The sequence below is a fragment of the Leptonychotes weddellii genome, chromosome 1, assembly GCF_054177405.1.
Source record: "Leptonychotes weddellii isolate Sample4059 chromosome 1, ASM5417740v2, whole genome shotgun sequence".
In the NCBI taxonomy this organism is placed as follows: Eukaryota; Metazoa; Chordata; class Mammalia; order Carnivora; family Phocidae; genus Leptonychotes; species Leptonychotes weddellii.
In genome coordinates, this window is record NC_138369.1 from 106,418,626 (window position 1) to 106,431,125 (window position 12,500).

At 36.1% G+C, this 12,500-nt stretch overlaps 1 protein-coding gene across 9 annotated transcripts in view; it reads right to left on the reverse strand.

Annotated features, from left to right (window-relative positions):
* Positions 1-12,500, reverse strand: part of MECOM (MDS1 and EVI1 complex locus) — a 541,324-nt gene that overhangs the window by 275,943 nt on the left and 252,881 nt on the right. For all 9 annotated transcript variants that reach the window (XM_081829261.1, XM_081829240.1, XM_081829219.1 and 6 more), the window contains one exon: positions 7,814-8,151. In XM_081829261.1, the coding sequence (XP_081685387.1) occupies positions 7,814-8,151 (338 nt within the window). The remainder of the gene's footprint in view (positions 1-7,813; positions 8,152-12,500) is intronic.

Genomic DNA, 12,500 nt, shown 5'->3' on the forward strand with positions numbered 1-12,500 from the left:
CTTCTCCTTCTGACCCTCCCCACTCTCATGCTCTCTCTCTCTATCTCATTCTCTCTGTCAAATAAATAAATAAAATCTTTAAAAAAATAAAATAAAATAAAATAAAATTCACTTGTTCTTAGTATTTATAAATTTCTAAACAATCATATCATTTGTGAATACAGACATTTTTATTTTATCCTTTCAAATTTTTGTTCTTTTTATTCCTTTCTTCTTTCCATATTGCACTGATTTGGACGATTTGGGAACAGAGTATTGATAGGGACATCCTGAATTTTACATGTCATTGAGGGAAAATGTCCAAAGTTATTTCATTATTGTAATGTCAGCTATAGCCTGTTTATCTGTCCATCAATTCAAAGTAGTACCCTTTATTTCGAGTTTGCTCAGAGGTTTTGTGATGAAAATATATTAGGATTTTATCTATTGAGGTGGTCTTGCAGTTTTTCCTCTATGTCAATGTGAAATACATTCATGATTTTTGAAAAGTGTGTATTTCTTTTTTAATATTACTATTTTTAATTTTTATTGAGATATAATTGACATAATATTTTATAAGTTTTAAGTGTAAAACACATTGCTTTGTTTTTTACATTGGCAAACTTTTATTTACCCTGTCTATCCGAAGTCCATTTTTGCCAATTGACAGAATCCTAAGATCAGATTTACATTTTGTTCTATTTCTTTCTTCTCTTTTAATTTGGAACATTTTCACTGCCTTTCTTTGCCTTTTATGACATTGAAAATTTTGAAGAATACAGCACACCCTCTTTTAACTTTTTTTTTTACTTAATGAATAATTTTAATATAGTTATTTGCTTTTTGTCTGGTGTATAATTATATATTATTTTTATTTATTTTTAAAATGTTGTATTAGTTTCAGGTGTACAACTTAGTTATTCAACAATTTCATATGTTACCCGGTGCTCATCATGACAGGTGCACTGATACTTGGGGAACTTTTAAAAAATTTTGCTATCAGACTTGTCCACATCACTGACTATAATTTGGAAGTACTAGAAGTTGTCAAAACAGCAATAAGAGGAGTAGACATGTTGAACTCCATCAACACCTTTCATTGAAGAAAGCATAAGAAGAGCAAGCCACAGGTGTTGACAGGACATACGTGGAAGGGGTAGGACGTGGGGTAAGGGGATTTCTAACCTCTTCATAAACAGGATGGGATCCTCTTGAGCCCAGGGCAAAACTACAGGTAGTTCCTGGTGCTTCAGGAGAATAAACTTCTATTTTCTTTTAATAACCAGAGATTTAATTCCTACCATGTATGTATGCTGGAAGCACAAAATGAATCAAATAGACCGATTTTCTTTTCTTGATTTCATTATATATTCCAAGAGAATCTATAACATCTTCTTGGGCCTCAATGACAATCATGTTCAGGATCCTATTAGTAAATATTACTTTTTACCTTGATATTTTCTTTTTTTTAAGATTTTATTTATTTATTTGTCACAGAGAGAGCGAGTGAGCACAAGCAGGGGAAGCAGCAGGCAGAGGGAGAAGCAGGCTCCCCACTGAGCAAGGAATCTGATGTGGGGCTCGATCCCAGGACCCCGGGATCATGACCTGAACTGAAGGCAGACGCTTAACTGACTGAGCCATCCAGGCATCCCTATCTTGGTATTTTCTCTTAATTCTTCACAAAGTAAAATTGAATATCCAAACTATATTTGTCATCCTTAAATAACATTGCCAAAATTTAATTAATACTTTGTAATATAAGGTTTTATGGTAATACACATATATTATATTAGATAACATTTCTCTTTAACTACCCATTAAAGACCCCCTTTTGGATAATTGACAATCTTTCCCCTCTCCTGGAATTAATTCATTTCAAAATTATTAAGGCAAAGGTCTTAGTTATCTGCCTTTAAGAATATGCAACATATCAAGTGTGCTTGCTTTCCCATTAATGAATAAACGTTTTCTCTAAAATCAATGACAAACCATTGATTTCATTTTACGGATCACTGTAAAATTCATTTTTGGCCCAAGCAAACCTGGAGGGAAATAAGGGAGAAATATTGCCATTCCAAGAAATTTGGTGCCTATGAGATGTTAGGACATCTTAAACTACCCCATTTTTCTTTATTACCAAACATACATTACTTGACTGTCAGCCTCTTGACTCTGAACTCAGTTGTTAGGTATCCTGAAAGTCTGATGTTGCTGTTGTTTTAGTGGATAGTCATATTTCAGTTAACATATAGATTGCATGTTCCAATACACAAGGCATCACTGCAGAACTCAAAAACAAACTTACAAATGTGAGAACTATTCCTTCTTAAATGATATAGGGAGGCACACATTCATTGTAATACCACATCTCAGGATTACATTACTGGAACATAATGTATTGTCAAAGCACTGCATCAAAATTATTTAATGAGTTTCTGATGCCAGTAAAATCTCTTTCCACTATTCCTTCCCATCTATTTAACAAAACGTAAGAGAAATTTACTGACCACTCATGTCATAATTTTTTACGCCTGAGTATGTGTATGCTTGAAAGGAGAAAAAGTAAAGTTAAGCTCATACCTGGTATTTTAACTGATCAAAGTAATCTGGATCAATTTTGGGTGAGAGGGAGACAATAGAGGGTTTGGCACCTAACAGGTGCATCCTCAGCTGACTTACATCTACTTGCGGAGTTTTATGATGACCAATGGTAACAAAGATAAACAGAGAAAATGTGCTAAGTGACAATATCACAAGGAAACAAAATCTCACGTTGTTTTTCCATGACCTATCTCAGGCCATTAAAAAATTTGCCACCCAAATTATTGTTTGGTTTAAAAATAAATTTATGAATCTCTCCCAAATCCTCGTTTTGTTAATTAGAAAACAACCAGTGCTTCCTTTTCAGATAAACCCAGAGTAACATAATTAGACCACCCCAGAGATAACTGAACTTCCAGGAAATGAGAAGAGTGAGAGCAAAATTTCATAAAAATTAATAAATAAAAGAAAGTTGGCCTTTGCCCTATCTGATGACCCTGTGCTAGATCTGTATTTCAGCCAAGCTTCTGTTGTTGCTGTTCACCTTTATTAAGCTCCTCTACCAGGTGGGAGGCTCTTTGGTAGGTTTTTCACACACAGTGTCACATTTTATTGTCACTACAACCCTCACTGGATAGGTACAATTATTATCACCATGTCCCATATATATAAAATGAGGGGCACCAATTACATAACTTTTCCCAAAACTCTCAACTAGCACACAGAGCCTTGAAGAAGACTTAAGTCTGGGAAGTCTCACTCCAGAATCCTGCTCCCCTCTGCTCTCCATGCAATTTCCATGTTGTCACACAATGGTCCTCTTTAGAAGAAAACATAAGAAAAAACCCTTGTTTTGAACAACAGAATTTTTGTTATTATTATTCAATCAATCAGTAACTCTAAAGTTCTTAACCGAAGAGAAAGTGTCCTGTCCCTAATTACTTCTAGGTCCTGGAGACAATCAAGTGCTCCCCAGTCTTCAAAAATCTTTTTGTTAGAGACAAGTCTTAGGCATTGCAAGGTGGCAATCATTGCCAGACTCTAACACTATTTTTAAAGTTTCTCTTTCTTAAATCAGTACTGGTTTGGGAGAAATCAGTTTCTGATATCTGTGGCTTATTTTACCTAACTCTGTATTTTGGTCTGTAAACCATATTTTCAAAAGTACCTGATTTCTCTAAAATACAAACTCAAATGATTTTCCAAAAGTGCCTTTTTTGGGGAAATATATTACACTTTTTAAAAACTATTTAAACACGGGATGCCTAGGTGGCTCAGTCGGTTAAGCGTCTGCCTTCAGCTCAGGTCATGATCCCAGGGTCCTGGTATCGAGTCCCACATCGGGCTCCCTGCTCAGCGGTGAGTCTGCTTCTCCCTCTGCCTGCTGCGCCCCCTGCCTGTGCTCTCCCTCTCTCTCTCTCTCTCTGACAAATAAATAAATAAAATCTAAAAATAAATAAATACATTCATACATAAAAATAAAAACTATTTAAAGAGGGTTCAAAAAGGTGGTCACTAACTGCAATATTATCTTTGAGCTTTCTCTTCAAAAAACCTTCTTTGAAAAGACTACCATATCTCTTTACTTCATTTTAATTATATAACAAGTAATGACATGGGGCAATTATTATTGGCTCACGGGTCAAATAAAAATGCAAGAACCAATTAATTCTGAGTAATTTCCCTAGAATTGCACAATAGTGGCAGAGTTAAGACTTGATTCCACATGTCTAAAATCCAGATTCTAGCTTTTTCCATGGAACTCCCTCAGCCCCACTCCCTATCTCTTCTTATGAGTCACGTAATCCTGTATCCATACATCATTCTTTCATTTGCTCTTTCATTCTTTCATTCATTCTTTTACCAAACAAATACTTATTAAATGTCTGTGTTATGGACTGAATGCTTAAGTCCTCCCCAAATCCATTATGTTGAAGCCCTAATTCCCAATGTAACTATATTTGCAGATATCTAAGGCCATTAGGTGGTAATTAAGGCTAAATGAGGTCATAAGGGTGAGGTCCTGATCCAATAGGATCAGTGTCCTTATAAGAAGAGACACCAGAGCACTCTGCCCCTCAGCCTATGTTGTGTGTGTGTGCGTGTGCACGTGTGCACACATGCACCTAGGAATGGCCATGTGAAGACATAGCAAGAGGGTGGCCATCTGCAAGCCAAGAAGAGAGTCCCCAACAGAAGCCAAATCAACTATCCTAGATCTGGGACTTCTAGCCTCCAGAATTGCGAGAAAAGAAATTTCTGCCATTTAAGTCACCCAGTCAGTCAGTCAGTAGTACTTTGTTATAGCAGCCTGAGGTGACTAATCCAGTCTGGTTATTTCAGGTAATGCACTTAGCATGAAAGAGTACCGCGGACACCACAGATAAAACACGATCAGGACACTGCACTTAGAGGACACAGCTATGGGTATTTTGCTCTATTAAGGAAGCTAGGCAGAAAATTTGGATGTTATACAGTGTTTTAAATTCTTTAGTATATGTATTCACCTTTACCCGGTGCTATGGTGGGGCAAAATGTAAGCAGTACTAAATTGTGACTAGAAAGGTCAAGGAGAATGTCAAGGAAGGGAAGAATCTGAAGAATGAATAGACACTTGCTAAGGATGGGTAGGAAAAGGAGGTTCCCAGGTAGGAAGACCAGTGTGTGCAAAGAATGGAGTCCTGATAGAACATGGGAACTATGAATCATATCTGGTTGGTGTGGGAGAGAGTAAAGTCAAACATAACCCATTTTTTGGCTTCAGCAACTGGACAGATGGTAATAGAATTTATTATACAGGAAATGCTCAAGGAGGGGAGATTTGTTAGTAGAAAAGAGCAAGGATGGTACTGGAGATAGCAATGATTAGTTCAGTTATGATAGACTGGGTTTCGGTAAGGAAAGCAGGAAGAATCTGATGCATAGTATGCACTCAATGATTGTTTGCTGAATATGGATTTCCTCTGTTCATGAATATTTTCCTTGGCCTAAGAGGTTTTTTTTTTTTTTGCCCCTAAATTCATCATTTTTAAAAATGAAGGGGTATCAAAAAGCAAGGTTACACTAGTTGATCACAATTATCTGTCTAACCAAACAGAAGAGAAATCAGCTATAGTTGAGAGCAAATATGACAGGAGAGTGATTAAAAATAAGCATGCAGGAGTAGGGCGAGATGCCTTTGTGAAAGTGCCTTTGTTGATCATGACCGGGTTTTGTATTAACTAGGGTAAGATTAGAAGGGGAAAAGAAAAAAAAAAACAACAACAACAACAACCTAGAGTCAAGAGCTCAAGTACTCCTCCATGGATAACAAGATTGCCAAAATCACCAAAAAAGCCCTTTCTCTGGTTTTGTTCATAATACATCTGGAGCAGATAATCCATACTCTCAAAAGTGAGGGCAACCATTAAAATGGTGAAGAAAATTACTGAATTGACCATCAAATGAATTCTTGAACGAGAGAGAAGAAATGGGTGATCTTTAACCAGAGTCATGAACTATTTATAGAGGTATCTTGAATTCTAAGCAATAAAAAAACTCAGTTTTGACATAATAAAAAGAATCATTTTACATTTCTCAAGGTAAGTATTTTCCTGTGTATATACTGAAGACATTCTACTCCCAAGAAGAAAAATAATTATTTTTAAATTTCCTCTAAATGCCAAATTTTCCCCAGGTTCATCCCCCAATCATAGGTATCCTGTTTAAGGAGACATACTCCTGCATTTATCAACCCTGTGACTACAAAATTATTTTGTTATTAAGCCTTGGTTTATTCCAAGCCTTCTGGATAATCTCGAGCAGTACTGAACTTGTTGTTTAACTCTGGAGATTTTGTAATAAAAGTTTAATGAGTTACTTATTATTAGAATGTTTATAGCCTTTATTTTAAGGAGAACAAAAATGACGTAAAGTTCTACGCATTTAGTCTAAAACTTATTCAACTCACATATCAGTTAATGCTACAGTGATTTTTTAAAAATCTCTTATCAATATACGTGTCTAAAATCAGTGTAGCCAAACCACAACTTTACCTGAGCCGTGGCTAAGAACACAGCTAAGGAAGAATTTCTCACTTGTCATCATGTCAAATCCAGATCTTAACTTTGGGCATTTTAGAATTTGGACAGGGATTGTTTTGATTGAGGCATTTTGCACAGATTTCACAAGAGGATACATAAAAAACAAAGGAACAAAAATGTGAAATTAAGTCCTGAAGGCACAGCCTATTTATTTCTATTTAAAATGCTGACCATATATTCTATTAATGATCATAAATATTAAGAGAACATACCAAATAAATCTAGTTTATCTGATTTCTGTCTAACTGAAATACTAGGAAACCAAGGGTCAATCACATCTCCAAAAAACACTTTCTTGCTGATATGGAAATTGCCTATACATTTTGCGGATATGGACCAGGTTTTCCAGAAATTATAATGTTATGATTTAACCACAAAAGTTTTCAAGTAATAAAAATAAATGGGAAGGAGATACAGCTACAGAATCTGTACAAAAATTATAAGCTCAACATCACATAATTACCTGTTCTTCCTGAAATAAAATTTACTTTGATTTTGTAATCAGACTATAACTTCTCATTCTTAGATATTATCAAGATGGGTTCTGTGAAAAGCATGGCTAAAACCAGCAACTGATTTTCATATTGTTTTTTGCCATCATTTTTATGCATGAATTATTCATTAAATCAATTTGAATATAAAGAATCATCACAGAATTGAGTACAGTGTTCATATTCTAGAAGCATGTAGAATCAAAGCAGGGTTATCACAAGAGTGGCAAAATATATTAGAAGGCAGAGCAAAATGACCATGTAGAACAAAATAAAACCAAACTAACTAAGCCACAAAAATGGAGAAAACAAATGTTTCCTCCAATCTTTCAAGCCTTGCTCCCAAAGAACTGATAAAATACAATAAGCTAGTCATATGATGACGTTTGTTTATGCCACATACTATACGGATGGCCATATATGATGCTTCTAAACGATGTTAATTATAAAAACTGTATTTGTTTCCTTTGGTATGTTTTAAGTTGATACTATTCTTTACCATTCATTAGTTGAGTTCCTCTCTATCATGCTATATATTTAGGCAACATTTTGTTTCTATCAAGAAGCAAGATTATAAGGGAGGTTCATTCTTAAACATCTATTTGAAGACATTTTGCAACATTTGGAATTTGCTTATTTTATGGCCACCTTAAAAATTGATCTTTTCTTCACACATCTGCATATATTTAAATGTGTAAACTCAAAATGTATTCTTACCTCCCATCCATAGCTGGGGTCTTTCAGGTTTGACCTCTGCTCTCCCACATAAGGCCCAAACTTTTCACCTGCTTCAATCTTCCTTTTGGTCCATATTCCTAGTCCCGCTCCAGGCATATTTGACTCTCGAAGTTCAAACTCGGCAGGAATGGGGATATCATCAGGGATGTAGATGGGGGCTTTGTATGGAGAGCCCTCCTTTGGCGTGAATGCTTCACTGGATGTGGCTGGAGAGCATGGCTCTTGAATATTGAGGGAGGGAGTGCTGGCTACTCCATCTGCATCTGGCATTTCTTCCAAAGGAATTTCAGGGTAGCTGCCATATACACACTCATTACCTGTGAACAAATAATAACTTTGTGAATTCCAACTAATACAGAAGAATCAAAATCCCACAGCTCAGTAGCCACCTTATAATGCTGTTGTTCTTTGAAGACAAAATCGGGAAGGCCATTGTTAAAATATGCCTGCATTAAAATCTCTGGGATTCACAGATGGGGGATTTGGTTTATCTGTGGTGAATCCATAAATCAAATGAGCTAATCTTCAACTGTCAATTCTCTCATGGGCCAGCTCAATCCATTATTTCGCTGGGAAACAACCAGCAATTTAACTATTGGTCTAAATAAAGTTGAGATAAGAAGTAAACATATGTGTACCTACAACCCCACAAACCATCCTAAATCGGGAGGTGAAAGCATTACACGATGTCTTGGAAAGTTGTATCATGCAATGTATCTTGGACTAAACTGTAGGAGATTGTCAAAGATTCCAAGGGCTACCATGGGCAACGGGGCTTAAATTTGTGTGGCAGGACTATTTATTGGAGTATTAATTTGTGTTTGTTCTTTATCTTTCCTATTTCAAACACATCACCAAGCCATTGGTATTCTTTGCCTCAACAACTTACGCAGAGCAGAGAATTAAAGCTACTTGAAGCTAGTGATTCCTCTGGACATTTGTGAAAACAAAAATCATTACAGAAATTTGGTGAGTTTTCCAGAGGGGAAAGCAAGGTAGAGTAACAAGGAGTCTGGACACTCCACACTGGGGCTCTCAGGACTCCACAAGGCAGCACAGCACCCACACCTGAAGTAAATGAGTGCACCATTTCAGACCTTAAGATCTTTATGCAATTTGCTGGGGTCTTTTTAAAGAATAGTGACTGAGCTTGAATTTCCCACCAGTTCACCAGATGAAGGGGATTTCAGTTATCTTAAAGCAAATAAGCACACGTTTCTTGTCCACAGGGATTATGGACTGAGAGTCATACCTGATTTGTTTGATTTGTAGACCTTCAAGGAGAGAACTAAGAAAAATGGGTTGAAATTATAAGTAGACAAATGTCAATCGGAGCCATCCAAAGGTAAAATGAGTTGCCTTAAGTTCCCATCATAGGGCTTCTAACATAGCCTAGATAACCATAAATTAGGGATAATATGGAAGAATTTCAGCTTTAGGATGATGACTAGGCTAGATGACTTTTAAGATGCTACCAACCCTGTAGTTCTACGAATTATTAAAATCTTCCAAGGTAGTTTATTGGGCTAGAGGGTAGAAAACCTGACTTCTAGCCCCAATTCCTTATCTGACTCATTATGGAAATTTATTAACCATGACAGTCATTAACAATTGTTGATCAAGTATTGACTCCACTTAAAGTTCTGTAAAGTACAAAGTGATAGCACATGCAAAAATATCTTTCTAAATTAAGTGCTTGGTTCCTGAGTCAAATGATAAGACAATGCCATTTAAACCAAGCATAGAACCAAATTCCAGAACCCAACCTTATTCCTATAAGACATTTGACCTCAACATACAAGCTCATTATCATTCAAGTTCATTGTATCCAAAATCTTGTACATTATCATCTGCCCTCAAACTGAGTCTCCTGCCTGCTTTACTATGTCTATTAAGAATACTGTTTTCCCCTAATTATCCATGTTCAAGGTTCTAAAATAACATGGACATACATTTTCTCTCCTTCATCCTCCAATCTGTTCAGTCATTAAATTCTGTCCATTCTTCTTGCAAGATTTTTACATTCATCTCATCCACATTTTCATTCCTGAATCCTCTAACAGTCCTCTAAATATATCTCCAGACCTCCAGCCTCCAACCTCCAGTATTCCTCAACACTGAGAATGCTGCCAAATTTATCTTCCTGGCACGCCCATTTTTCTATGCAATAGCCTCCAATAATTCCCAGTATTCATAGGTAAAATCCAGAGTTCTTAGGCTAGGAATAAAAAACCATTCTCCCGTTTTCTCTGATTCTCAACACTACCCAGTAGGAAACCGTAGGCCAGAATAAGCTTATCCCTGTCTTCTGAGCTCAGTGAGCTTTTCCTCTGCAGTTCTTCCTGCTGGGTAACCCTATCTCCACTCCTCTGCCCATCCAACTTGTAGTCATCCTCTCAGGTCAAGTTTCAGCTTGTCCCCTCACCATTCCATTTAACACAAATATCCCCCTTCCTTGAGTTCCTACAAAATCCACCCCCAAATCTGATGATCAAATAATGCCATGCATTGCTATTTAGTTTAATATGAATGAATCTGTTATTCCAACTAGGAAGTTGGCCCATAAAGGGAAGACTCAGAACTCACAGCTCTTAGAAATTCTCCAAGTGATCTGCATAAAGGTGCTTAATAAAGCTTACTAAATAGATAATTAACCTAACATATAATTTTATCAAACTATTAAACCAAACCAATATGTTTCTACCAAATGCAGGGAACTATTTCAATCCTAAAAAACACCTTTAAACCCATAGAAATAGAACACAACAGATTATAAACTTTTCTCCAAACCCAACATCAAAAGAAACAATTTTAGTAATGCCCCAAAGAAATATCATCAGAGAAATACACTTCAGGGTCCAAATGCCCTTGATAAAGTCTATCTAAATCTATCCTTCAGGGAGATTTTGCACTTCAACCTAAGAGCCAAAAGTTCACTAGCACTCTTGATACAGCTAAAAATATATAAAAAAACCATCTCTCTAGAATTGTAACATTTAACTACTGCAAATGCAGAGTTACTTTACAGATTCTTAAAGGGATTTATCACACATTGTGAAGACTTTGTTTTCCTCGAGAAGTAAGTGCTATAAATTGGAAGTATTGTATAATCTATAGACCTGTCCACTTAAGCAGCAGGAAACCAAAAGGCATCCAAATGAATAGAACTATTTCCTCCAGTAATTATCCATTAAAAGTCAGTAAAATTTCCCCTATTTCCTCAAAGGGTTAAATCACTCATACTGTCAGTTCCATCAAAGTGATCTCAAATCTTGAAAAAGGATAGAGACAAACCCATCTGGGCCCCCCCACTGGCATAGCTGACCTCATGACCTTTGAGTTACCCACAAACTCTCCCAATGCATAATCTAACGAGTGCATTTGGATTTCAATTCTTGTGGAGACAAAGTACACATGTGTGCCCAGGCTGCTGCATAGAAGAATTTGAATTTAAAGCCTGAATGCAATTCTGCTTACAATGGCAAAAAATTCCAATTAAACCTAAAGAACAACTTATATAGGTCACGCAAATCCAGGAGAAAGACTCACGGTCCTATTCATCCACAGGCAGACATTAAATGTATATGCAAACCCAGGCAATTTGTTTTCAAGCCTCTGTTAACCTAGTATCATCTGAATTAAATATAAAAAGGGCTGTGGTGACAAAAAAATAGAAACAGAAAACTGCTGAGTTTTACATATCGAAACATGCAACAATATTTCACTGTAATCTAGCATTACAAATTTTTCAACAGCAAATGCAGTTTATCACACCACATTGAATATTTGCATAAACCAAAGTAAACTAATGCCTCCATGTACATTACTCAAGAACTATCCTAAAAGCTGCTAAAACATTTCATCTAAATGACAGATTACCTCAATTATCCTATCTCCATTAAATCTCTGTTATTGGGGGGGAAATTGGGCACATTTACAATAGGTAAGTATCAGGTAAGAACCGCTATATACATTAGTGGTCCCATAAAGATAAATAACCCTTGTAACTTCTTGGAGCTGAGCTGCCTGCTACCGGAATTTGCTTCATGCATCCTTTAGATGTATCATTAACTGAGTGAGGACAGAAAGACAAGCTTATTGTTGGATATGAGACAAATGACTTGGGCAATGCTCTTGGAAATCAGCCTCTTCGATTCCAGTTTTAAGTGTTCTAATATTCCCAGAGACCAAGCCAGATCACACTCTTGGATTGGAGTATATTTATTTCTATGACTCTTTGAATAACTAACATAGGGTTCTACTTGAGAGAGTTCCATTCTGAAAGCATGTCAGAATCTGCAAAGAGAAAACTGCAGATAATAATGGTAACTTCCAAAGACGTATCTATATGTTCTCACTTTAACATTCACAATCCTGTAAGAAAGCCAAGGTAATAATAATCTTCTATTTTCCAAATCCGGAATCTGATATTCCAGGAGGCTAAAGAGTATATCCCAAATCACCTGAGACTGAAATGCAGGTGTCCAAACCCAACCATGTCTGTAACTCTCGGGCAATTTGCTTTTTTTTTTTTTGAAGATATGTTTTAAAGTTTGTTTGTTTCAAAATTATGGCCATACTGTGTAAATAATCTATTTTCTGCTTTTTCACTTATATTTTATTATGAACACCTACGTTTTTAAAAATATTTCCTAAAAATACATTT